General features: G+C 46.5%; 1 protein-coding gene and 2 long non-coding RNA genes across 3 annotated transcripts; 1 reads left to right on the forward strand and 2 right to left on the reverse strand.

The window, feature by feature from the left end:
- Positions 1–2: 2 nt before the first annotated feature.
- Positions 3–4,036, forward strand: LOC309511588. The gene is made up of 3 exons (XR_014210699.1): positions 3–360; positions 517–744; positions 3,047–4,036. It is a non-coding gene; the product is annotated as an uncharacterized lncRNA (long non-coding RNA).
- Positions 1,136–5,164, reverse strand: LOC309511579. Its single transcript, XR_014210691.1, has 3 exons — positions 4,096–5,164; positions 3,853–3,926; positions 1,136–2,902 (listed from the first exon to the last, which is right to left on the reverse strand). It is a non-coding gene; the product is annotated as an uncharacterized lncRNA (long non-coding RNA).
- A 12,425-nt stretch (positions 5,165–17,589) lies between these two features.
- On the reverse strand, positions 17,590–19,749 carry LOC309510681 (uncharacterized protein; the record flags this gene model as incomplete). Its single annotated transcript, XM_082185554.1, has 3 exons — positions 19,185–19,749; positions 18,605–18,887; positions 17,590–18,234 (listed from the first exon to the last, which is right to left on the reverse strand). The coding sequence occupies exons 1-3, from the start codon at positions 19,694–19,696 to the stop codon at positions 17,590–17,592; spliced, it is 1,440 nt and encodes a 479-aa protein (XP_082041680.1). The 5' UTR covers positions 19,697–19,749.
- Between the last annotated feature and the right edge of the window lie 4,038 nt (positions 19,750–23,787).

A 23,787-nucleotide genomic window follows, 5' to 3' on the forward strand; every position in this document is an offset into this window, starting at 1 on the left:
TTCACCTTTGGCTAAGCCCCGCCCCCCTTAGTTACTGTTGCTACGTCCGACAACTTCATCTGAGCTCTGGTTTGGTATCAACATGGCTTTTGCTGTGACAGCTCTTCCTGCTGAAATTTTAGCAAACTTTTATAAAGCAGCAAATAAAGTGTCCGATAGAAGTAGGCAAAAGGGGCTACAATATGCGTTCGAAGGCTATATTCAGGACATACAGGTGAAATGCAAGGAAAAAGGCGGCATCCAAATAGAGGCAAAAGCATACCGGTCACAGTCAAAAAATTAACCACCGCATATCCTACTAATCGATACGGAGGCTGGGACTAACAATATCAAGGAGCAACACTGTTCATGCAAAGCTGGGTAGGTCTCTATTCACTTCTATAATCGTTATTACAAAGCAAACGGACTACGCGAGTATAACGTTGTATTTATTAGTAGCGTGTGCTAGCGTATCAACAACCGGTAACTTATGCTAGGTAACGTTAACATTAGCTGAAAAGGTGATGTTTTGGTTAGCTCCACAGGGTTTTGCGCGCACATCATCGGGCTTATCCATACCCTGGATCTCTGCAAGGCACAAAATATAAACACGGTGCATGTCCAGTCCTCCACAAGCTTACCTCAACAATGGCATAAGCCAAGAGGTGCCAAAGTAGCACCACAGCCTGTGACAGCAGTCGTTGTGGCCAGGGCCAAGAAGGAACGAAAACGGAGATCCATCTTCTGCCAATACAGCAATGACAGGTGAGTCACAACTAGTCCTTCAAAAGATTGTCCAAGTAGCTGCAATCCATATGGATAATTGTAAGGTCGAGCATTTATTTATTCCAGTTTGTACTCTAATTTTGTGCATAGTCTTTTTTTTTTTTTTTTATATATATATATATATATATGTTGATTTTTAACACCATGTAGGCTGGCTATCCCATTGTGTCCTTCCACCATAATAACCAACTTAAAGGGATACTCCACTTTAAAATGAAAATTCTGTCATCATATACTCACCCTCATGTTGTTTCAAATCTGTATGAATGTCTTTCTTCTGCTGAACAGAAAGGTAGATATGAAGAAGAATATCAGTAACCAGACAGTTTCTGGGTCCCATTGACTTCCATAGTATATATTTTTCCTACTATGGAAGTCAATGGGACCAGAAACTGTCTGGTTACTGATATTCTTCTTCATATCTACCTTTCTGTTCAGCAGAAGAAAGACATTCATACAGGTTTGAAACAACATGAGGGTGAGTATATGATGACAGAATTTTCATTTTAAAGTGGAGTATCCCTTTAATTTGATGTATGTGTTTGAGAGCACATGGCATAAGCAGAAATGTATTTTGTATTTCAGATCACTTGACATAAGTAGAAATGTATGACTTTTCCATGTCACAGGGCCATCTCCGAGGTAACAGATCAGGATTTGTTGTTATTGAGAGAGCTGACAGGGACACCTATGTGCTACATAGCAAGCAAACCCCCGATAGATGTAGTAATAGGTCAGGAGAAGTACCCTCTTGGAAGTGGCTTGAGCTACCAGGTAAAGCAGATGTAAAACTGTTAAAGATAATGACTCATTTCTTATCATTTGCAGGGAGACATTTTATTACAGTCACATAGCCAACATACATTTGATTTCATTCACAATAATAACACAGTAATTGATTTATCAACAATGTCAGTTAAAACATAAAAACATTCAAATTCAGGAGCTTATCTTAGCTGTGTGTACAGACAGATCATTGAGCTGGATCCTATGCTTTTATAATGTTCGGCTGGAAATTGGACAGCATACAGACCACAAACCATACATGATTTTTGTTTCCAAGCCTGACATTAGGGATCCTTCCAGAAACCATTTTAAATTTCTTCACTTTGGCTATGGCTCTTTCTACATGTACTCTGTGTTTGGCTATTTTCTTTGTCATCTCAACGTCTGTAGCTGACATCTGACTATTTGATTTGGCAAAGGGGGGAATGTTCAAATTAAGCCCAAGCTCCTTTACATCCTTCTCAATAAGAAAACCCTTATCCACCATGAGCCCATCACCTGCCTTAAGGTAGCCACACTGAAGCAGACCTTTCAGTAAATCTTTGATTCCACATTGTCTAAATATCTCTTGGTCTGAGATTGATCCCGTGTAAAGTGTGGATACAAAGATAATGGCGCCACGAGGATCACAGGCAATAAGGCATTTAAGTGTGTTGGCAGATTTGTAGTTTGAGTAAGTCTGACTTTGAAGTAACAGTGATGTTGGTTTCTCTATCTTAATCTCTGTACCATCAAGAATTGCAAAGGTTGTTGGGAACTCTGCTCTGTAGTTGTCAGGCATGTTTTCTGTTATCCTGTCCCTGTGTGGCCAAATAGACATGTTGCCTAGTCTACCATACATGAAATCAATCCATGAATTGAATAAAGTACTAACAGTTCGTTCTGGAACTTGAAATTTGAAGGCCAGCTCTTTCAGATCAAAGTTTTGCCTCAGCTTCATAAGCACGAGTAGGAACTGTTGTCGTAAAGGCATGAGGTTGATCTGCTGATCTACTCTGTGGTATGTCACAGGGCTAAGTGTTTGTGTATCTGTTGCAGTGCTGGGTATCCTGAAAAATGCACACAGCTTGTTGAACTCATCATAATTAAAACCTGTGCAGTACTTAAAGTACTCAGGCACACTGCAGTTAGATATAGTCTCTGGTGTGAGTTGGTAAATGAGCTTGAGTGGGTGTGGTGTGGGTGAGTGGGTGAGATGCTTGATAAGTTTTAATCTCTTCCCTCAGCAAGGCATTTTCTTTTTCTTTATCGGCAAGTTGCCTTTTTAATCGATTTACTTCCTCTTGGTCCTCTGTGCGATCCTGGTGTGGATCCTCTGTGTGAATCTGGTCTGCTGTGTGAATCTGGTTTTCTGTGTAAAAACATAACAATGAAATTATTAAAATGAGGCCTAGTTAAAAAATAATAATAATTTAAAAAAAACATGGAACATGGAAACAGGAAACATAATGTAAATAATAAATGTTTTTTTTTTTTTTTTCTTCATTGCATACAGCTCCCACTATTGGACAACACTTCACAAGCATCCTCCCAGGCAAACTCCACTGACTTCCCAGCATTCCCTTTGCCACCACAGCCAGGCTCTTTCTGTACTGCCCTTAATGAAGTGCAGATGGAAAGGTTCAGTACCATGGTAGTCTCAAAACCTGAGGCAGAGGCACTTGAGAAAAACACCAGACAGCAGAGTAGCAACAATATCTGGCATCATGTCCGCTCTATTCGCCTAACCTCATCCTCCTTCAAGAGAATATTCTCTAGAAGAGCCGATTTTGAACAACTTGCCACCATCATGCAGAGGAAGAAGAAGAACATTATGACAAAAGCCATGAAGAGAGGCCTGGAGCTTGAGCCAGCCGCTGCAGCCCAGTATGCGGTCATCACTGGTAATGAAGTTCAAGTGTGTGGGTTTGTTATCAACCCTAACGCCCCCTATTTGGGTACATCCCCTGACAGAAGGGTTAAGAGTGGTGAGAATGAAACCTATGGTCTTCTAGAAATTAAATGTCCAATGAAAATCAGTTACACCGATTGCCAGTACCTTAAACAGGTTAGTGATGACACTTACAGGCTCAATTGTACACACGAATATTACTTCCAAATCATGGGACAATTGGGGATAACTGGGATGCCATGGTGTGACCTTTTTGTGTTATGTGAAAGTGACTATCACCTGGAGCGAATTTGGTTTGATCCTGAGATGTGGAGGAAAATAAAAGATAAACTTGACTGTTACTTTTTTGAGTACTTTCTCCCTACAATGTGCAGTGAGAGTCCACAACAGTCACATGAACTGTAGCTTACCTGTTTCAATGACCATGGACAACTCCTCTGATGTGGTATCTTGCACTGATGAGCCTGATACTGTGGAAATGCCTCTGTAAATACATATGTGAAATTGATTAAAGTGTTTGATATTATTCTGATACTGTGGAAATGCCTCTGTAAATATATGTGAAATTGATTAAAGTGTTTGATATTATTCTGATACTGTGTTGTGGCTGTAATATTCTTTCTGCAATTTAATTATTTTATTATAACTCTTACTTTTTAGTCGGCAGTCTTCGACCTTTGACTGCACTTCCTTCACCATGAATAGCAGGGACTGGATTTGGGAATTCGGGACTTGGTTCCCCATTGACAAAATGCTGAAATAGTAATGTAAAATATTGTTGTAGTGTGGCAACACGATGGCGGTAATGTTAGTCACCTTCAAAACTACCACAACAGCGTGTCTATAACAGTAACGTTAGGTGTTTGTATCTTGAATAACAAAGTTAGCTAACATCCAGCCGCTAGTCAAAACATACAATCCTGACTTACGTGATAACTAAACTTTCGCTAAGCTTGCTTGCTAGCACCTTGATTCTTCATTAATTAGGGTAGAGAACCAAAATCATAACCTAAAACAGCATAAAACTGTCTAACTAGTATAACTTCACAGTAAGGTTAAAAGCAAAATGTACCTTAGAGCACACAAAAGTGTGCTTGTTGATCCTTGAGGGGTTTAGCTGACTGTGAGGACGTCCACACAGTTTAATCCAAAGACGACACTTGTCAGGATTTGACTTCGGTTTTGGGAAGGGAAAAAAAACGGACACCCCCCTCCAACCTCTCTGGGAAACGCGTATCTGTGTTACAAATGCCCCAGGCACAACGTTTAACCATATTTTGGACGGTAATAGTCTGCCGAGACCAAAAATATGAGACTCCTGTGTTAAAGTCAATGGAGCGCTGTGAAAAAGTGTCGGGCCTCTGTCGGAGCTCGCTCTTGGCTGCGCTGTGATTGGTCAATCTACATTCTAGGGTGTGGCTTAGCCAAAAGCGAATACAGAGGTCCTCTGGTCGTTAGTACAGGACAATCATTAGACGACAGAAAAAGACGTCGTCTGGCGTTACAGTCTGCACCCATAGGGGACCAAAATGAGACGTCCACAACGACCATATCTGGACTACATTTAGCCCTTAAACAGAAGTCCTGTGGAAGTCGATACAGGAAGTTCGGTAGACGGCGGAAAAATACGTTGATTGGCGTCACAGTCTGCACCCTCCTGATACCGACATAGGACGGACAAGCACACCGTTGAAACTACGTCATCTGGAGGTAACTTTGCGCAGGGGGAACAGACAGATGTTGTGCTAATTGTGTTTAGAGTTTTGAAAATGTGACTACAGATTGGAAAAAGGATGTTAGCAATTGAAAAAAAACTGTAAGTAAATATAAATATTTTTTTAACGGAGAACATAAATAAATAAAAAAGACTAAAACAGGGAATTTGTGTGTGTGTGTGTGTGTGTGTGTGTGTGTTGTAGTACATGAATTAATAAAAATGTGCCAATGTATCCATTGGTTGTGTCTTTTGTGTTCATCGTGTGAAAAGGTTTGTGATGGGGGGAACCACAAGCAACATAACTTACCAGTTTTGGAAATGTTGTTATGAATTTATTGTACCAGTGTGTAAGACTATGTTGTAGTGTGTGTGTTTGTGAGGGCTTGTGTGTGATGTCTGAGGGCAAAGTTTGTTTTTTCAGCAAGAGTGAATGGTTTTGAGTGTAGAGATTCATTTTGACATGAAAATAGGATGTTTGGGGAACTGGGTGAGACTTTATGGATTTGTGTTTACTGTTTTGAGAATACGAGGCATAGTTTCAAGAAATGTGTTTAAGCAATCGAGAAAAACTGTAACTTTGTAGATTATTGTAGTATAAAATAAGTTAAAAGATATATATTTATTCAATAAATGTAGCCTAATAATATATATTAATATATAAATATAAATAAGATTGCATGTTCTTAATATATTATATCTGAAGACGTCTAAAATTTGTAACTCGTTATCCCTGTTTTATCCCTGAAAATTGTTCCATTGCAGATAAATAAGTTTGTGTTAACAAAAATAACTTGTGCAGTGACCAAGCTTCAACAGTCACAAATAATTTACAGCAATCTTAGAATTGTAGTAAATGGAAATTGTTGATTCATGAACCTAGCATGCCAATATAAAAGAAAGATTGAAGTTTGATTTTATGATAGGGAAAATTATTTAACTGTATTATACTCAGATAATCAAAGTTAGATTATTGCTTCATATTGAAAAAAACAGAAATAGCTTGCTATTTCCTGCAACGAAGAACTTGCCTTACTAAAAGTAGGTACAGTAGGTACCAGTCCAGCCCTATATGAAAAAGAAAATACATTGACTGACTCAAGTGGGTGTATATTGAGGGCTATTATTAAACAACTATAGGGCTAAAAGCATGATAAAATTATTCTTTGGCTAAGAAAAAGAGACACAAAATGTCAAAGAATAATTATTATTGTTGGCAAAACAACGATACTGGTCACTCCATTTTGTTTATCTAGAGATAGATTGAATAAAAAAACAAATTATGAAATCACAAACACTGTCAAAACTGGGATAGTGAGATAGAAATGTTATTGGCCATGGATCCAAGATTATGCAGAGATCTCAAATTTTCTTCTTAAAGCTGCTCAACAAAAAGAATATGAAAAATGAGACCAACAAATGACTAAATGCATTTGAGAAATTACAATTGGCTGTCTCTGTCTCAACTGCACCATGCTTAGGCCTATTATTCTAAAATATTTAATCTATTAGAATTTGTAAAAAGAAAAAAGGATTTATAACAACAGTGTTAATGTAACCGATGTTAGGGCCGAGGGACAATTACCACACTCCGGAGGAGCAGACACCAGAGGCAGACAACAGGATGACTTTTAAAGGTAGGTCTTTTATTAATTTAAAAGAATAAAAACAGTGCTGAGAATATTCGTGGCTGGAACCCGGTTGGGGAAGAGGAACTGGGGGGGGGAAATATTCCTCTTCTCTACTGGCTCGTGGGTGGGACAATGGCTTCTTCTCGTCTTTTCGACTCGTCAGAAAGGTGCTTATGGGACAGACAGAAATTTCTTCTCGTTTCCTGGACTCGTCGAAATGTACCTGTAGGACGGACCGAGGCTTCTCGCCTTCAGCTTTCCCCACGGACAGAGCAGGTAAGTATTCGGCTCGTGAAGATGTTCTTAGGACAGCCGATCGAATAACAGCAGCTTCCTCACCTCTTCGGAGGGACAGACAGTGACGGTGCTCAGACTCAGGTTGGGGACGTGTTCATGGAACAGCCGATCGAATGACAGCAGCTTCCTCACCTCTTCAGAGGGACAGACAGTGACGGTGCTCAGACTCGGCTTGGGGACGTGTTCATGGAACAGCCGATCGAATGACAGCAGCTTCCTCACCTCTTCGGAGGGACAGACAGTGACGGTGCTCAGACTCGGCTTGGGAACGTGTTCATGGAACAGCCGATCGAATGACAGCAGCTTCCTCACCTCTTCGGAGGGACAGACAGTGACGGTGCTCAGACTCGGCTTGGGGACGTGTTCATGGAACAGCCGATTGAATGACAGCAGCTTCCTCACCTCTTCGGAGGGACAGACAGTGACGATGCTCAGACTCGGCTTGGGGACGTGTTCATGGAACAGCCGATCGAATGACAGCAGCTTCCTCACCTCTTCGGAGGGACAGACAGTGACGGTGCTCAGACTCGGCTTGGGGACGTGTTCATGGAACAGCCGATCGAATGACAGCAGCTTCCTCACCTCTTCGGAGGGACAGACAGTGACGGTGCTCAGACTCGGCTTGGGGACGTGTTCATGGAACAGCCGATCGAATGACAGCAGCTTCCTCACCTCTTCTGAGGGACAGACAGTGACGGTGGATCAGGCAATAACAAGTGAGACAGGACTGTGGTAATTTACCCGCCTTTACTCTCGTTCCGTGCGTAGCAGAGCGGCGTCGTTGGGAGAGTTCATGAGACTGGACTTTCGTGGACGTGAGAGACAGTGCTCGTGGAGTGTGGTACTCGGGGTGCGTTGAGCTCTTTCCCCCCACCATACACTCAAGTGGGAACCTGGACACAGCTTTAGGCAGATCAATTTGAAAGAATCTTCACAGTCATAAGTCAATATTCATCCATCAAAGTTTCAGAGGAAACGCAGTCGTTTGATCTCACCACACTTGTGCATAAATCACTCTTATAAATCTTCACACGTGTGCGCTTCACTCTTTCAGACACTGCAAACTCACTTCATCTCCACAGTGATTAATCGACTCGTTTCTCTTCTCTCTGTAGGGTGGATGACTCGAGGAATAATGTTTTCAGAAGATCAGCATGAACACATCAACGATCCTCCCAGCTGTTTCAGTTACTACGCTTCGTTCTGTCAACAAGATCACACACACTGCCCGCAAACAAAGGTTAGTTGCACACTGGTGATGGTCAATCTTCAAATGTGGTTTTCTCAACGGGTAATAAATGGAAGGGTTCACTTAACTTTTCCTCGGTGAGTCACTCAACATCCTGCAGTGGTTTTCTCTCTCACTTACTTCATTGCGTTGCTGTCTGTGGTTTATTCAGAAAACTCACTAAATGAGCATGCCTCGGGGAATCTCACAGTAGAACTCCGATCCGGCATTAAACCTTCAGCCTTCTTATTTCACCACCGTTTGTCAGAACACACACTGCTGCCTGCCCGTCCCTCCACACTGCTCAAACACTCCCTTTTTATGCTCCTTTTCCTGAGCACATGCTTCAATGAAGCGCAGCTGATTTGCTTCAGCTGGCGCTCGTTATGGCCAACACTCAACAGAGCCAGATTTAGAACCAATGAGGAATCTTTTTGGATTTGCCAGGTTTTCACCCGGTGACACCCTCCCCCACCGGATCCGTTCTAGTCCCGAGAACGGGTCTCAGACTCCCACTCTCCGTATCTTGCAGGGGGTACTCCTCGGGTCTCCCGTTGGGAGCGTCGAGCTGGGGCAGCGGGTTCTTCCTCTCTTGGCTCCGGAGTGGGGGCTCTACGGATCATAGCCCAGCCCACCCAAGGGGGTGCAGGGGCCACAGGCGCTGGTGCCTCTGGCTCTTGTCTCGGGTAATTGGGGCAGGGGCGCAGCAAGTTTCGGTGCAGGACTCTCACGGGGCCGGGCTTACCCTCGGGACGGATGGTGTACACGGGCTGGTCAGGCCTCTGCCGTCGCTCCACTACGTAGGGGGTGGTCTCCCACCGGTCGCTAAGTTTCCCCTTCCCTTGGCGCCGGTTATCCCGCACCAGCACCCGTTCTCCGGGCAACAAAGGGGCCTCTCGGGCAGTGCGGTCGTACAAGCGCTTGTTTTTCTTGGCTGCTACATCGAGATGTTTGGATACCTTGTCATAGGCAGAGTGGAGTTGGCGGTGGTGTCGATGTACCCATTCGGTAGTGGTGGCGGGGGCCTCAGCTGGAGCCGTCCCCAACAGCAGATCCGTGGGCAGACGTACATGTCTCCCAAACATCAGGTAAGTAGGGGCATACCCCGTTGTGCTGTGGATACTGTTATTGTAGGCCTGTACCAGGGCCGGTAGACTGTCCCTCCAGTACCCTTGGTGGTCCGCATCCAATGTCCCTAACAGACTCAGGAGCGTCTGATTAAAACGTTCACACCCCCCGTTCCCCTGTGGGTGATAAGGCGTGGTGCGGGTCTTCCGGCATCCGTACAGATTGCATAGCTCCTGGACGACACGGGACTCAAAGTTCGGCCCTTGGTCGGAATGGAGCGTCTCAGGGCATCCAAAGGGCTGGAAGACGTGTCTCCATAGAGCACTGGCAGTGGTGGTGGCGGTCTGATCTAAGGTTGGTATGGCCCAGGCATATTTGGTGAATAAATCGGTGACTACCAAGATGTTCTGGTAGCGATCGGTAGGGCGACTTAAGGTCAAAAAATCCATAGCCACCATATGTAACGGGGCTCTAGGTCTCACTGAGACCATGGGGGCCCTCACGTCTCGCCGGGACTTGAACAGCGTACAACGGGGGCATCCTTGTACATACCTCCCCACCGACTCTTCTATCCCACTCCAAAAGAAGTGCCGGCGCAGTAGTGACATAGGCCTGGAGCAACGGCTGGATTTGGGTTTCGGGCACCACCACTTGGGATACCAGCTCGTGGGTCCTGGAGTCCAGAACGGACCTGCAGATCACACCATCTCGCAACTTCAATCTTTTCCACTGCCCCAGAAGCTTCCTTACTCTCCCCGGATGTTCCCGTCGTTCTTCCGCCCCAGGGAGTTCGTTCCGCTCCAGGTAGGTACGTAGGGTAGCCAACCCTGCATCCTGTTCTTGCCGTTCCCTCCATCGACGGGGGTCCCATCCCCAACTTACTGGTACTCCCTCCGCTCGTGCTCCAGGTGCTTCCACTACTCCCACCATCAGCCCTTCTTCTGGTTCTGGCCCTGGCATTCCCCCTTCTCTAGCTGGTGGTAATCGGGACAGGACATCGGCATTTATGTGCTCTCGGCCTGGTCGATATTGTAGCCGATAGTTGAAGTTGGCGAGCTGGGCAACCCACCGCTGCTCCACCGCCCCTAGCTTCGCGGTTTGGAGATGCACCAGTGGACTGTTATCGGTTACCGCCAGTACTTCGGCTCCCCACAGGTAATCCTTAAACTTCTCACATAAAGCCCACTTCAGGGCCAACAGCTCGATTTTGAAAGAGCTGTAATTAGCATCGTTCCGTTCAGCAGGGTGGAGGCTCCGGCTGGCGTAAGCAATGACCCTTTCCGCTCCATCTTGTCGTTGGGCTAGTACGGCTCCCAATCCGCTGTTGCTAGCGTCGGTGTAGAGGATGAAAGGTTGGGTGAAATCGGCATAAGCCAGAATGGGGGCCTGTAACAACTCCTGCTTAAGTCGGTGGAAGGCGGTCTCGCACTCCGGACTCCAGGTGATGGTGGGGGAACTCCGGCTCCGTGACACACCAGCCCCGGCCAACAGCTGATTCAGGGGTTTTGCAATTTTTGAGAAGTCTTTTATGAAACGCCTGTAATAGCCGACGAATCCCAGAAAGGATCGCACCTGCCTCACGGTTTTCGGTGGGACCCAACCCTGCACCGCGGACACCTTCTCTGGATCGACGGCCACCCCTGCAGCGCTCACTCGGTGCCCCAGGAACTGAACCTCCTTTTTGAGGAGCTTGCATTTCCCTGGTTGGAGCTTCAGCCCGTACCGCTCCATTGCCCGGAAGACTTGCTCCAGATGTAACAAGTGGGAATTGAAGTCGGGGGAATAGACGATCACATCATCTAAATAGACCAGGGTGGAGTCCATCAGCTGCCCTCCCAGGCATCGCTGCATAAGCCTCTGGAAGGTCGCAGGGGCGTTGCAGAGGCCGAAGGGCATACGGTCCCATTCAAACAGGCCGAAGGGGGTGGTAAAGGCAGTCTTCTCGCGGTCTTGTTCCTCCACTCTCACCTGCCAGTAGCCACTCGCCAAGTCCAAGGTGGAATACCAGCTGGCGTTGGTCAGCCCCGTAAGGGAATCCTCGATCCGGGGCAGGGGGAAGGCATCCTTCTTCGTCACCAAGTTCAGTTTGCGATAGTCTACGCAAAATCTCCAAGAGCCCGTCTTCTTACGGACTAGGACAATTGGGGCGGCCCATGGACTGCTGCTCTCTCGAATGACTCCACGTCCTAACATTCCTTTTAATAAGGCACGGACTTCTGTATATAAAGTCGGGGGTACCGTACGGTACCGCTCTCGACTGGGTGGAGCGTCTCTGGTAGGTATAGCGTGTTTGACTATATCGGTGCACCCATAGTCCTCATCATGGGTGGAAAAGACGTGTTGCCACTTGGCCAGTAAACTCTGAAGTCGGCGGGTTTGTTCCTCCAATAGGCCCTCCCCCTGCAGGGACTCGCTCAGTAGGTGGATCGGCATGCCTCGTGTAGCGGGACCAGGGCAAGACTCTTCCCTTGCCAAACCGACTTCGACCACTGTTGCGCTCACCTGGCAGAAGTGGACCTCCTGCTCCTCCCTCACCTGATGGGGGCTTACTGGCGTGATACGGGTCAGTCGTTGGTGCCGGTAGAGATGAACAGGGTAAGTATTCGTGTTCCTCACTTTGACTACAATTCGGCCCCGACGGGCTACTGTTAACCCCCGAGCGACTTCAATAGTCTGGCACTCCCAGTGGGGCTCAACAAGGATGCAATCTTCGGGGCCATAGGCCCGCCCTGGAAGCCGAACCCAGACCATAGCCTCGCTCTGGGCAGGGACAGAGACAGCATAGCGACAGGCTACCCGACCAACGTCTTCCCAATCTCGTTGGGAGCTTGCGACCTGCACTCGCCGACAGTCGGTCACAACACGCTCCCACTCATTCTTCTCGGCTGCGGAGGTGTAACGGAGAGGACCAGCCCGAAACAGCTCTTCCCAACAGTCCATAATCACATTCATCCCCAACAGGGCTCGATGTCCCCCCAGACAGGAGTCTCGCACAATCACGACTCCCTTTTGTGGGATCGTGGTGCCATGGATCTCGAAGTTGGTAACCTGATATCCGATGTAGGGGATGTTCAGGCCATTTGCTCCTCGCAGGGTGAGCCAGGGGACTTCAGCTTCAGGTAAGTGATGAGCATCGAACAGATCTTTGGACAGACTCTCAGCAAGCATGGTAACCTGGGATCCTGTGTCTACCAGGCACCGAACAGTAACACCATTGATTTTGATCTCCACGAGGGGGCAACGTCCCACCAAGCCATCTCGTGGAGCTGGATTAACGGGAGGGTCCATCCGGGGGGTCCCGACCACTTGACCCACAGTGGCCGGTCGTTCTAAAAACCCCCCTGCGAGTTCCGTCGGGAGCCGCATTGGCGGCTATAATGTCCTGACTCTCCGCAGGTGTTACAGATCGGACGCCCCTGTTCATCCCACTGGAACCTGGAACTGGACGGGCGGCTGGTGCGTCTTCCCGGGTCCCTCCCTCCGTCAGAATACGACCGTTCCCGAGGTAGAGGCAAGGGCTCTGGCCGCCCGCGGCGGAGTTCCCCAAGAATGGATTTTGAGAATTCGGCCATCTCTTCCCGGACGTCTTTCATCAACTCTGCACGTAGTGCTTGCTTCCAGTCTGTCAGTTCGGGCTGTGTTGGGGCACTCGTTCCACTTGTAGCCATACACACCGGTGTCTCTACGGTCTGGTGGTGATCCTGTTCCAGGGCTAAGGCCTCCTTACGTAAATCTTCGAATGTCAAGGCGGCATCCCTTCGAAGCTGCAGTCTCAGACTCTGTCGTATTGGACCTTCTCGTAACCCCAAGAGGAACTGATCTCTGAGTAGTGTCTCTTCCTCACCCAGTCCATGATGCTCTCGACTCTTCAGTCTAGAGAACTGCTCTCGTAATCGCAGAGCGAATGCTCGTAGAGTCTGTCCAGGTCCCTGCTTACAGTTAAAGAACTGTGTTCGTAGCACTGCCACTGGAGTGGAATCACCATACTGCCCAGACAAGAATTCAAATATGGCCTGTGTGGTGGCTCGGACGGCTTCAGGTGCTGCTCGGACTTCCCTCTTCGCCTCCCCCTCAAGCGAATTCAATATGAATTGTATCTTCTGGGCTTCGCGGAGCCCTTGCAGTCCGGCCAAGTATTCTACTTGCGCTCTCCAGTCCGTTAAACTTAACTCTGAGCCAGACCCACCATACTTCTGGGCCCACGGGACTCCCATAAACATAGACGCCATTGGTTGTCGGGCAGCTGGCAAATCTTCGTCCGCCATCCTGGGTCCTCTGGCCGCTCAACTCCGAGTGGTAACCCTGCCGACTTACGCCAAAAGTTATGTAACCGATGTTAGGGCCGAGGGACAATTACCACACTCCGGAGGAGCAGACACCAGAGGCAGACAACAGGATGACTTTTAAAGGTAGGTCTTTTATTAATTTAAAAGAATAAAAACAGTGCTGAGAATATTCGTGGCTGGAACCCGGTTGGGGAAGAGGAACTGGGGGGGGAAATATTCCTCTTCTCTACTGGCTCGTGGGTGGGACAATGGCTTCTTCTCGTCTTTTCGACTTCGTCAGAAAGGTGCTTATGGGACAGACAGAAATTTCTTCTCGTTTCCTGGACTCGTCGAAATGTACCAGTAGGACGGACCGAGGCTTCTCGCCTTCAGCTTTCCCCACGGACAGAGCAGGTAAGTATTCGGCTCGTGAAGATGTTCTTAGGACAGCCGATCGAATAACAGCAGCTTCCTCACCTCTTCGGAGGGACAGACAGTGACGGTGCTCAGACTCAGGTTGGGGACGTGTTCATGGAACAGCCGATCGAATGACAGCAGCTTCCTCACCTCTTCGGAGGGACAGACAGTGACGGTGCTCAGACTCGGCTTGGGGACGTGTTCATGGAACAGCCGATCGAATGACAGCAGCTTCCTCACCTCTTCGGAGGGACAGACAGTGACGGTGCTCAGACTCGGCTTGGGGACGTGTTCATGGAACAGCCGATCGAATGACAGCAGCTTCCTCACCTCTTCGGAGGGACAGACAGTGACGGTGCTCAGACTCGGCTTGGGGACGTGTTCATGGAACAGCCGATCGAATGACAGCAGCTTCCTCACCTCTTCGGAGGGACAGACAGTGACGATGCTCAGACTCGGCTTGGGGACGTGTTCATGGAACAGCCGATCGAATGACAGCAGCTTCCTCACCTCTTCGGAGGGACAGACAGTGACGGTGCTCAGACTCGGCTTGGGGACGTGTTCATGGAACAGCCGATCGAATGACAGCAGCTTCCTCACCTCTTCGGAGGGACAGACAGTGACGGTGCTCAGACTCGGCTTGGGGACGTGTTCATGGAACAGCCGATCGAATGACAGCAGCTTCCTCACCTCTTCGGAGGGACAGACAGTGACGGTGCTCAGACTCGGCTTGGGGACGTGTTCATGGAACAGCCGATCGAATGACAGCAGCTTCCTCACCTCTTCTGAGGGACAGACAGTGACGGTGGATCAGGCAATAACAAGTGAGACAGGACTGTGGTAATTTACCCGCCTTTACTCTCGTTCCGTGCGTAGCAGAGCGGCGTCGTTGGGAGAGTTCGTGAGACTGGACTTTCGTGGACGTGAGAGACAGTGCTCGTGGAGTGTGGTACTCGGGGTGCGTTGAGCTCTTTCCTCCCACCATACACTCAAGTGGGAGCCTGGACACAGCTTTAGGCAGATCAATTTGAAAGAATCTTCACAGTCATAAGTCAATATTCATCCATCAAAGTTTCAGAGGAAACGCAGTCATTTGATCTCACCACACTTGTGCATAAATCACTCTTATAAATCTTCACACGTGTGCGCTTCACTCTTTCAGACACTGCAAACTCACTTCATCTCCACAGTGATTAACCGACTCGTTTCTCTTCTCTCTGTAAGGTGGATGACTCGAGGAATAATGTTTTCAGAAGATCAGCATGAACACATCAACGATCCTCCCAGCTGTTTCAGTTACTACGCTTCGTTCTGTCAACAAGATCACACACACTGCCCGCAAACAAAGGTTAGTTGCACACTGGTGATGGTCAATCTTCAAATGTGGTTTTCTCAACGGGTAATAAATGGAAGGGTGCACTTAACTTTTCCTCGGTGAGTCACTCAACATCCTGCAGTGGTTTTCTCTCTCCCTTACTTCATTGCGTTGCTGTCTGTGGTTTCTTCAGAAAACTCACTAAATGAGCATGCCTCGGGGAATCTCACAGTAGAACTCCGATCCGGCATTAAACCTTCAGCCTTCTTATTTCACCACCGTTGTCAGAACACACACTGCTGCCTGCCCGTCCCTCCACACTGCTCAAACACTCCCTTTTTATGCTCCTTTTCCTGAGCACATGCTTCAATGAAGCGCAGCTGATTTGCTTCAGCTGGCGCTCGTTATGGCCAACACTCAACAGAGCCAGATTTAGAACCAATGAGGAATCTTTTTGGATTTGCCAGGTTTTCACCCGGTGACATTAAACTAAACCTTATGATCACTGACACTTCTCAATAGTGTTTGACATAGTTGTGTTGTCCTGATCAAACCTTGTGGCATCCCTCAGCCAAAATGTTAAGTTCCACATTTAGAGCACAACCTGCTGAAGCAGCCACAAGAATGTATGATGGCCAATGGGGGAGTGACTGAGTATGAATGAGTGAGAGATGGTGTTTGAAGAGACACTGAGGCAAATCAATTATTTTGCCAATACAGCTGTATCTAAATTTAATATGTGGGACCACAGGGCAAATTGTGCCCAATAAAATAATGACTATGGATGGATTTAGTTAAATTTCCTGTTCGAAATGGTAGTGGCAATAGAAAACAGAAAAAAAGAATGGAAAACACAGTGCCACATTTGCGCAGTGCATAACACATCTGACTTTCGTTTCAGCATATCATGATGGAGCTGACTCTTTGTCAAAAGTATGAAATATTGTCTTGTAACTTTTGTCTTGTAGCAAAGTGGGTTGAGTGTTGTCCAAAATGCCTAATAAATAGTGTGCTGATAGTGGGACTCAAAACAATGAGATAACTGAGTTGAATTGACTAATTGTAAAAAGTACATTTGAAATGTATTGTGAGAAAAATGTAAAGAAGTTGCAATGTTGCATATGATGATAAAAAGCCAAATTGTATGAAAAACAAATGGGAATGTATGGATTCAAGCCCCGCTGTTAATGAAAGCAGAAAGCCCCAAAAGGGGCCGGGACACCACTCGGCCCACATGACCATTCCACAGGTAACACCAAGAAGGACAATGGGCCAGATGAGCAGATGATTTAATACATGTTGTTGTCACTAACAGAAATAAATAAGGTTTCATTCACAGATGACAGTAGCTCAATTCCAGGAAGATTTCCAGGACGGTTCTAACATAAAGAACCAGTGACTGTGCTTTGTAATCTCAGAAGAGGCTTGTGCATTGATCAGCAAAGTGACATTTGAGTCCATGCCCCTCAACTTAAAATACACCAACCAACTTCAGCAACCCCCCACAACAGGAAGTGAGGGATCAAGGGCATGCAGGCAATGATCATCCCTTGCCAATGAGGGAAAGCCCATTGCAACGACTCGCAAAGAGTCACCCTGGTCAAAGATGTAATGATTGATAAGACGGCTAACAGAATGATCAAAACATTTTGGGCAGATGTGGGTCAATGAATTGAAAAAGGAGACAAACTTGACCAGAAACACAGGAATGAAAGGTTGCAGAATGTGGGAAGTTCACAAGGAGCTATGCAAAGAAGAGAGAATTAACAGAGTGAAAGGAATGAGTCTACCAAACGTTCCTACAATTGAATGTTCAGCCCTTAAATAGACTTAGTAGCAACTTACAGTTTTTTTCAATTGCTTACACACAAAATTAAAAATTTGGCTCATTGTGTCAAAACTCAACACACAAGATTTCTTGACACAGCACTTGGAGATCAACATCTAACTGCCAATGCAAAATAACATTCTGCAATCAAAACGTAACACTTTAACTTGAAAAGGCCCTCTTCGGATCGATAGGAAACACACATGCACATGCAATATAAACAGTCAAAGCAAACACAACACACAGGTCAACTGTACTCAAGACACTGCCTACATTTGTAGTCTGTAAACCGTGTTTATTTCCACAACCAAAACTCAGTGTACAGGTGCAGAACTACTATAAGTATTGAACATCTGGTGTAGGTGTTTCTATTGCAGGTCCATGTCAGGGATCTCGTCGTCGATTGGGGTCGGGCCACAGCACCTCGTCCACATCACAGGCAATGTCTTCCCTTGCCAGGCAACGGGGAAAATATCTCCGTGTGTGGCGTATCCACCCATGGATCGACCCCACCTCGATGTCCCCACATGCCTCCTCCATCGCTCGCAGGAGCGGCACGCGTACATGTGGTAGGCGGTCATAGACCTTCCACCGCCATGCCGAAAAGAATTCCTCGATCTGATTTAGGAACGGGGAATAAGGGGGCAGGTGCAACACCATGAAATGGTCGTGGTTGGCAAACCAGTCCCGGACCAGAGCAGCCCGGTGGAAACTGGCATTATCCCAGATGACAACAAACATGGGCTGCCCTGGTCTGTCCTGTGTGACCACATCATGTAGTGCATCGAGAAATGCCAGTAGGTGTGCAGTGTTGTAGGGTCCTAGGGTGGCATAGTGATGGAGGACCCCTTGACCACTAATGGCGGCACACATGGTGATGTTGCCCCCGCGCTGCCCGGGGATGTTCACGATGGCCCTTTGGTCGATGATGTTCCGGCCCCGACGTCTGGTTTTTGCCAGATTGAACCCAGCTTCATCTATGTAGATGTACTCATGTTGCTGCGCTGCCGCATCGAAGGCCAGGACAGTCTAACAGAACATGCATATACCAAAATGTCACTATTGTGTTCCTGAATACAGCGGTACTGCCTCTACAATGTCGCACAATGACTGTGGATTGGGTTGGACACATTCGGATATCACCAAAATGTTGGCAGTGGACTGCAAAAAATCTTGTCTTAAAAATCTTGTTCTATTGGCAAAAAAGTCAAATTTATCTTGTTTTCAGGTAAAACAATCTAGATGGTTAGCTTATTTTACATAAAAACAAGATAAATGGGACCTTTTTGCCAATGGAACAAGATTTTTAAGTATTTTTTTTTTGCAGAAGGGGGGCGACTGCAAGGTATATATCCATGTAAACACACAACTGCCATTGTAGTGGTACTGTGGCACTCACCTGCACATAGTCATAGCGAAGGTTCTTGACTGCAACACTGTTCCTCTCAAATGGAACCTTGTAAAGTTGTTTCATGCTGACGTGGTGTTCCCGCAGGACCCGGGCGAGTGTCGTCGTACTGACACTGTGCACATTGTGGAAAATTGCCTGGTCTTCGAGGATGCGCTCACGCAATTGGCGCAGGGTGATGGTGTTGTTTGCCACCACAAGGTTGACAACGGCCAGTTCCTGGGCATGGGTGAACACTCGTTGCCTCCCTCCCACGGCAGGTCGCCTGGCAGTTCTGCAAACAATGCATGATTAGTGTCGATGGTTAGGTTCTGTTCCCCATCCCGTACTGTCATACTGTACGTGGTGAAATACTGTATAACCAGATTCAGCCAGAACGCTGATGCACAGCAAATTTGAAAACGCAAATTTAACACTCTCAGAGTTACAGTCAAATTAACACTCCCCCAGGGTTTATATGTAAACCACTGTAAAAGTGTTAAATTACTGTAACACTGGAAAATCTACACTAACACTAGACAATTTGCTGTGTGGGTACTGTGCAGTCCTTTGGCGTTAATTCAGGACATACCTGTTTTCTTGTCGGTATGTCCGAATGATGCTGGCTACCGTGAAGCGGCTGTGGTTGGGCCGGACCCTCTGCCCGGCCTCCCTCATAGTCAGGCCATGGTTGATGACATGGTCCACCACAGTGGCCCTGATGTCGTCAGTGATAGTTGTGCGTCTGCCTGGTTCCCGTTCAGGTTGGTGCCATTCTCCTCTCCCTCTTCCCACGTCTCTTCCTCGATCTCCTCTCCCTCTTCCCCCATCTCGTTCTCCTCTCCCTCTTCCCCCATCTCGTTCTCCTCTCCCTCTTCCCCCATCTCGTTCTCCTCTCCCTCTTCCTCCATCTCTTCCTCGATCTCCTCTCCCTCTTCCCCCATCTCGTTCTCCTCTCCCTCTTCCTCCATCTCTTCCTCGATCTCCTCTCCCTCTTCCCCCATCTCGTTGTCCTCTCCCTCTTCCCCCATCTCTTCCTCGTCTTCTCCTTCCCCTTGGTCCTTCGGCCTCCATATTCGCAATTGTATGACGACAGGTGCGCATACCTGAGTTCTATTTATAGTGCTACAGCTGTGACTGATTGGTGTTCAATTACCGGTTAAGTTTTACTGTGTGTGCGGGGGTGTTGCTATTGTCGCATGTGTTTTTATTAGGGCTGTCAAAGTTAACGCGTTAATAATGCGTTAACGCAAAATCATATTAACGGCACTAATTTTTTTAACGCGCGATTAACGCAGCGCGTATTTTCTGTTTGACCCGTGGCCCAACCTCTAGTTGGAGAAATGGAGATACACAGTGTTGCCAACTTAGCGACATTGCAGACCCCTTTAGCGATTTTTTCCCTTCAACAAAGCGCCCAAACCTTATTTAGTTTCTGAGAATCTACCGGTAGCCTGCTCTCTCAGCACGCGCTCGCTCGCTCGCTCGCTCGCTCTCTCTCTCTCTCTCTCTCTCTCTCTCTCTCTCTCTCTGCGTCTCGCGCGGAGGAGCAGCGCTTTAATTCAGTTAAGCACAGATATTATGTTGCTTCACTAATTTTACAATTATAGCCGAAATCAGAGCACAGATATTGTCTTTATCTTATGTGAATTTGATTTCACCAGACGACGGCTCGATTATCAGAATTGTTGTGCAGATTAACTTAACATCTTGGACGGGAGAGCTGGTTATGTCTTAATGGGTCGCGTTTCAGTCACCATTTCAAATTCATTCCGTTGTTTGACAACAGAAACAGTAAAATATACCAATGAAAACAATTTTATTGAGAATTTAGCTTCATCAAAATGGGCACAGAGAGAGACAAACTACAATGTAATAATAAATGTACATTTAGCATTTTCAGAAGAGCTGCCCTGTCATGCAAAATCTAAACATGTTTGTGTTAGTAAATTGCTCAGTGCAAAGAAAGAGAAGTAATGGTAACCTGTTTTTTTTTTTTTGTTCTTTCTACATGTGTCTAATAGACATGAACAAGTTCTTTGAAAAACATCTATGACCTTTGAAACATGTCTCGTCCTTATGCTCTATATTGACTATGGTTTCGATAATAAACATACATTTGCATAAAGCATCTATATTTATCCATGCCCACGTTGATTAGAGTATTACAAACTTGAAAAGTATTAATTTAAGGTACATTTAGAACAAATTAAAAAATGTGCGATTAAATGCGATTAATCGCGAGTTAACTCATGACAATCATGCGATTAATCGCGATTAAATTTTTTTATCGATTGACAGCCCTAGTTTTTATTATTGAATGGATGTGCTGTATGCAAAGTGTTTCCTCATTTTCCAACGTGTGTAACATACAACACTCTGTGTGTAGTGTTTTGCACCGTGTGTTGCACAATTGTTTGCAGTGCAATGCCTACAATGTGTTTATTCATTTGGTGCCTGTGTGTAAGACATGCATGCAAACGGTACGGTTTTGACGCTTTGATCTGGGCATTCACTTTTTGTGTTTTAGCAATTGGGAAAAACTGTAATAACCCCACCAGAACAAAAATGTATTGAAGAGAAAAATATATCAAAGCAACGTAAAACGATGATAATGAGAAATTAGAAAAGAAACAAATAATGAATGGTAACAACTAATTCAAGAAATTACCATAGCACAGTGGGAATTAAAGCTGCCGTCGGCAACATTTTTTTGATCATATTCAGGGAAATTGACACTATAATCCGACAGAACAACATAAATAAGATGGTTTTAGAAAAAAACCCGAGCTTCTAACTCCACCTGGAGCGTGTTATTTGTTTTGCAAAAATCCACCGCTCCCGGATCATCGGGTCCAATCAGCGCAGGGGGGTGTGAGATCTGACTGTCAATCACAGGTCGTGCACACGCCACAGATCCCCCCTCACTCGCGCACGTTAATATCACATGCACACGCCACGCCTGAAGTTCGCCTGGAGATTGCATGAAGCGTGATGGCGGAGAGAAAATCTACTAACAAGCTTCCAATTCCTCGGTTATTGCTATCTATGGATAGATTAGCCAGGGCAGCCTACCTCCGAGTCCATGGTGTTGATAGATGCTGAAGAGACGGACGCGTTCACAGAAAATCAGGTACACACGCACAGTGACGCACTGATGAGCACGACCTCGATGGGAGGGTGCTCGCTGGTAGTGGAGAGGGGCATGAGAGTTGTAAACATTCAAAATTTTGGCTAATCGATCCAATCTGCCAGACTTGCCGACTGCAGCTTTAAGACAATTCATGAAGGAAAATAAAAATAGAACTAAAAGACATTTTAAAATAGATCCAAATAAGTACTCGAATGCAATTTGTCAATACAGGGGTATACGTAATTAATTTAAGGCTACAGTTGAAATTAAAGCAAGTATTAACACTGGGTATTAACAAATATTCGATTTCAATGTTAATTCATAAGATTATGACTTGATTCAATATGCTATTGACTAATTAAATATATATCAAGTAGTGCTTATAGAACCACAACTGTCAGGTTTCAGACAAGAAGCAAACAGGAAGGTAGGTATATAATGTATTTATTCAGCAGAATGGATCGGTTCCAGAGATAACGGTGAGGAAGCAGATTATAGACAGTTTATGATGACTTAGCTGTAGAATAACAAAGTCTGTCTTGCAGGTGATGATGACTGGGATCAGAAGCATACAGCAGCAGGCTGAAGAAGGTTGGGGATTCAGGTAAGTGTCAGGATACGAGAGGTGAGTCTGTGTGTCCATGTAGAGACGAGACCAGACGAGGACTGAAGGGGTGAGTGCAGTTTATGAACGGTGAGCTGGTGATGGGAAACCAGGTGGTGGTGATTAGAACTCGGGTGAAAGTGAACGAGTGGGTGGAGTGAATGATGATGGTGATTGAGGACTGATTGAGGGTGTAATCCTGACAGTAGCCCAGGAATTGAACGGTGGTGGTGTGGAACTCACATTTTTCCAGTTTCAAGTACAGTTGATGTTTTCTCAATGTTTCCAGTACCTTGATGACGTGTTGATGATGTTCTGAGAGGGTAGATGAGTAGATGAGGATGTCGTCGATGTACACTATGACAAAACGATTTAGGTGTTCACGAAAGATCTCATTCATATACCCCTGGAAGACAGCGGGAGCGTTGGAAAGCCCGAAGGGCATAACCTGATATTCGTAGTGGCCTGATGGGGTCACAAACGCCGTCTTCCATTCATCTCCATGACGAATACGGATGAGGTTATAGGCACTCCTGAGATCAAGTTTAGAGAAGATACGGGCTCCGCGCAGCTGTTCCAGAGCTGCTGGGACCAGAGGAAGGGGATAGCTGAATTTGACAGTCTGAGAATTGAGGTTCCTGTAATCGATGCACGGCCTCAAGCCTCCGTCCTTTTCATCCACAAAGAAGAAACTCGAAGCGGCAGGGGAGGTAGATGGATGAATGAACTCTTGTTGTAACGCTTCCTCCACATACTCCTCCATGGCCTTCTGCTCCGGGATAGACACGTCCTTTAGGTAGAGTTGCTCCAGGTAGCAAGTCGATAGCACAGTCCCATGGCCGATGAGGTGGTAGCTTGGTCGCCAGCTTCTTGCTGAACACATCCTGGAACGCCCGGTACTCCACTGGAATTTCTACCTCTTGTAGAACCTCGGGACTCTCGACGGAGGTGGAATAGACAGGAACCTTGGATCTTGACTGAGAGGGCGATGAAGACGAAGAAGAACTTTTCTTGATTGAAGATAGGCAAGATGACTTACAGTTATCTCCCGAGCGCAGGATCTCACCAGATTTCCAGTGGAGGGTCGGTTGATGTTGTACCAGCCACGGGCGTCCCAGGATGAGTTCAGCGGTGGACTCCTCTAGCACCATAAAAGAGATCTCCTCAGAATGCAGGCATCCAATGCGAAGAGTTAACGTAGGAGTATGATACCGGATGTGACCTCTGCCCAGCGGTTTACCCTGGATGGTGTGAATTTGAAGATCTTGCTGGCGACGGCGTTTACGGAGATTAAATTTTTGGAGAAGTGTTGGGGAAATGAAGTTCCCCGCAGAGCCAGAGTCGATGAGGGCTTGTGCTGAGACAGAGACACGGGAGGTCAGGAGATGCACAGTAGTACGATTCAACGTTTCAATTTTAGGATGAACTTGAATGGAGCTTACCGCTGGACGAAGAGGT

Source organism: Leuciscus leuciscus (assembly GCF_965113295.1).
Source record: "Leuciscus leuciscus genome assembly, chromosome: 12".
Classification (NCBI taxonomy): Eukaryota; Metazoa; Chordata; class Actinopteri; order Cypriniformes; family Leuciscidae; genus Leuciscus; species Leuciscus leuciscus.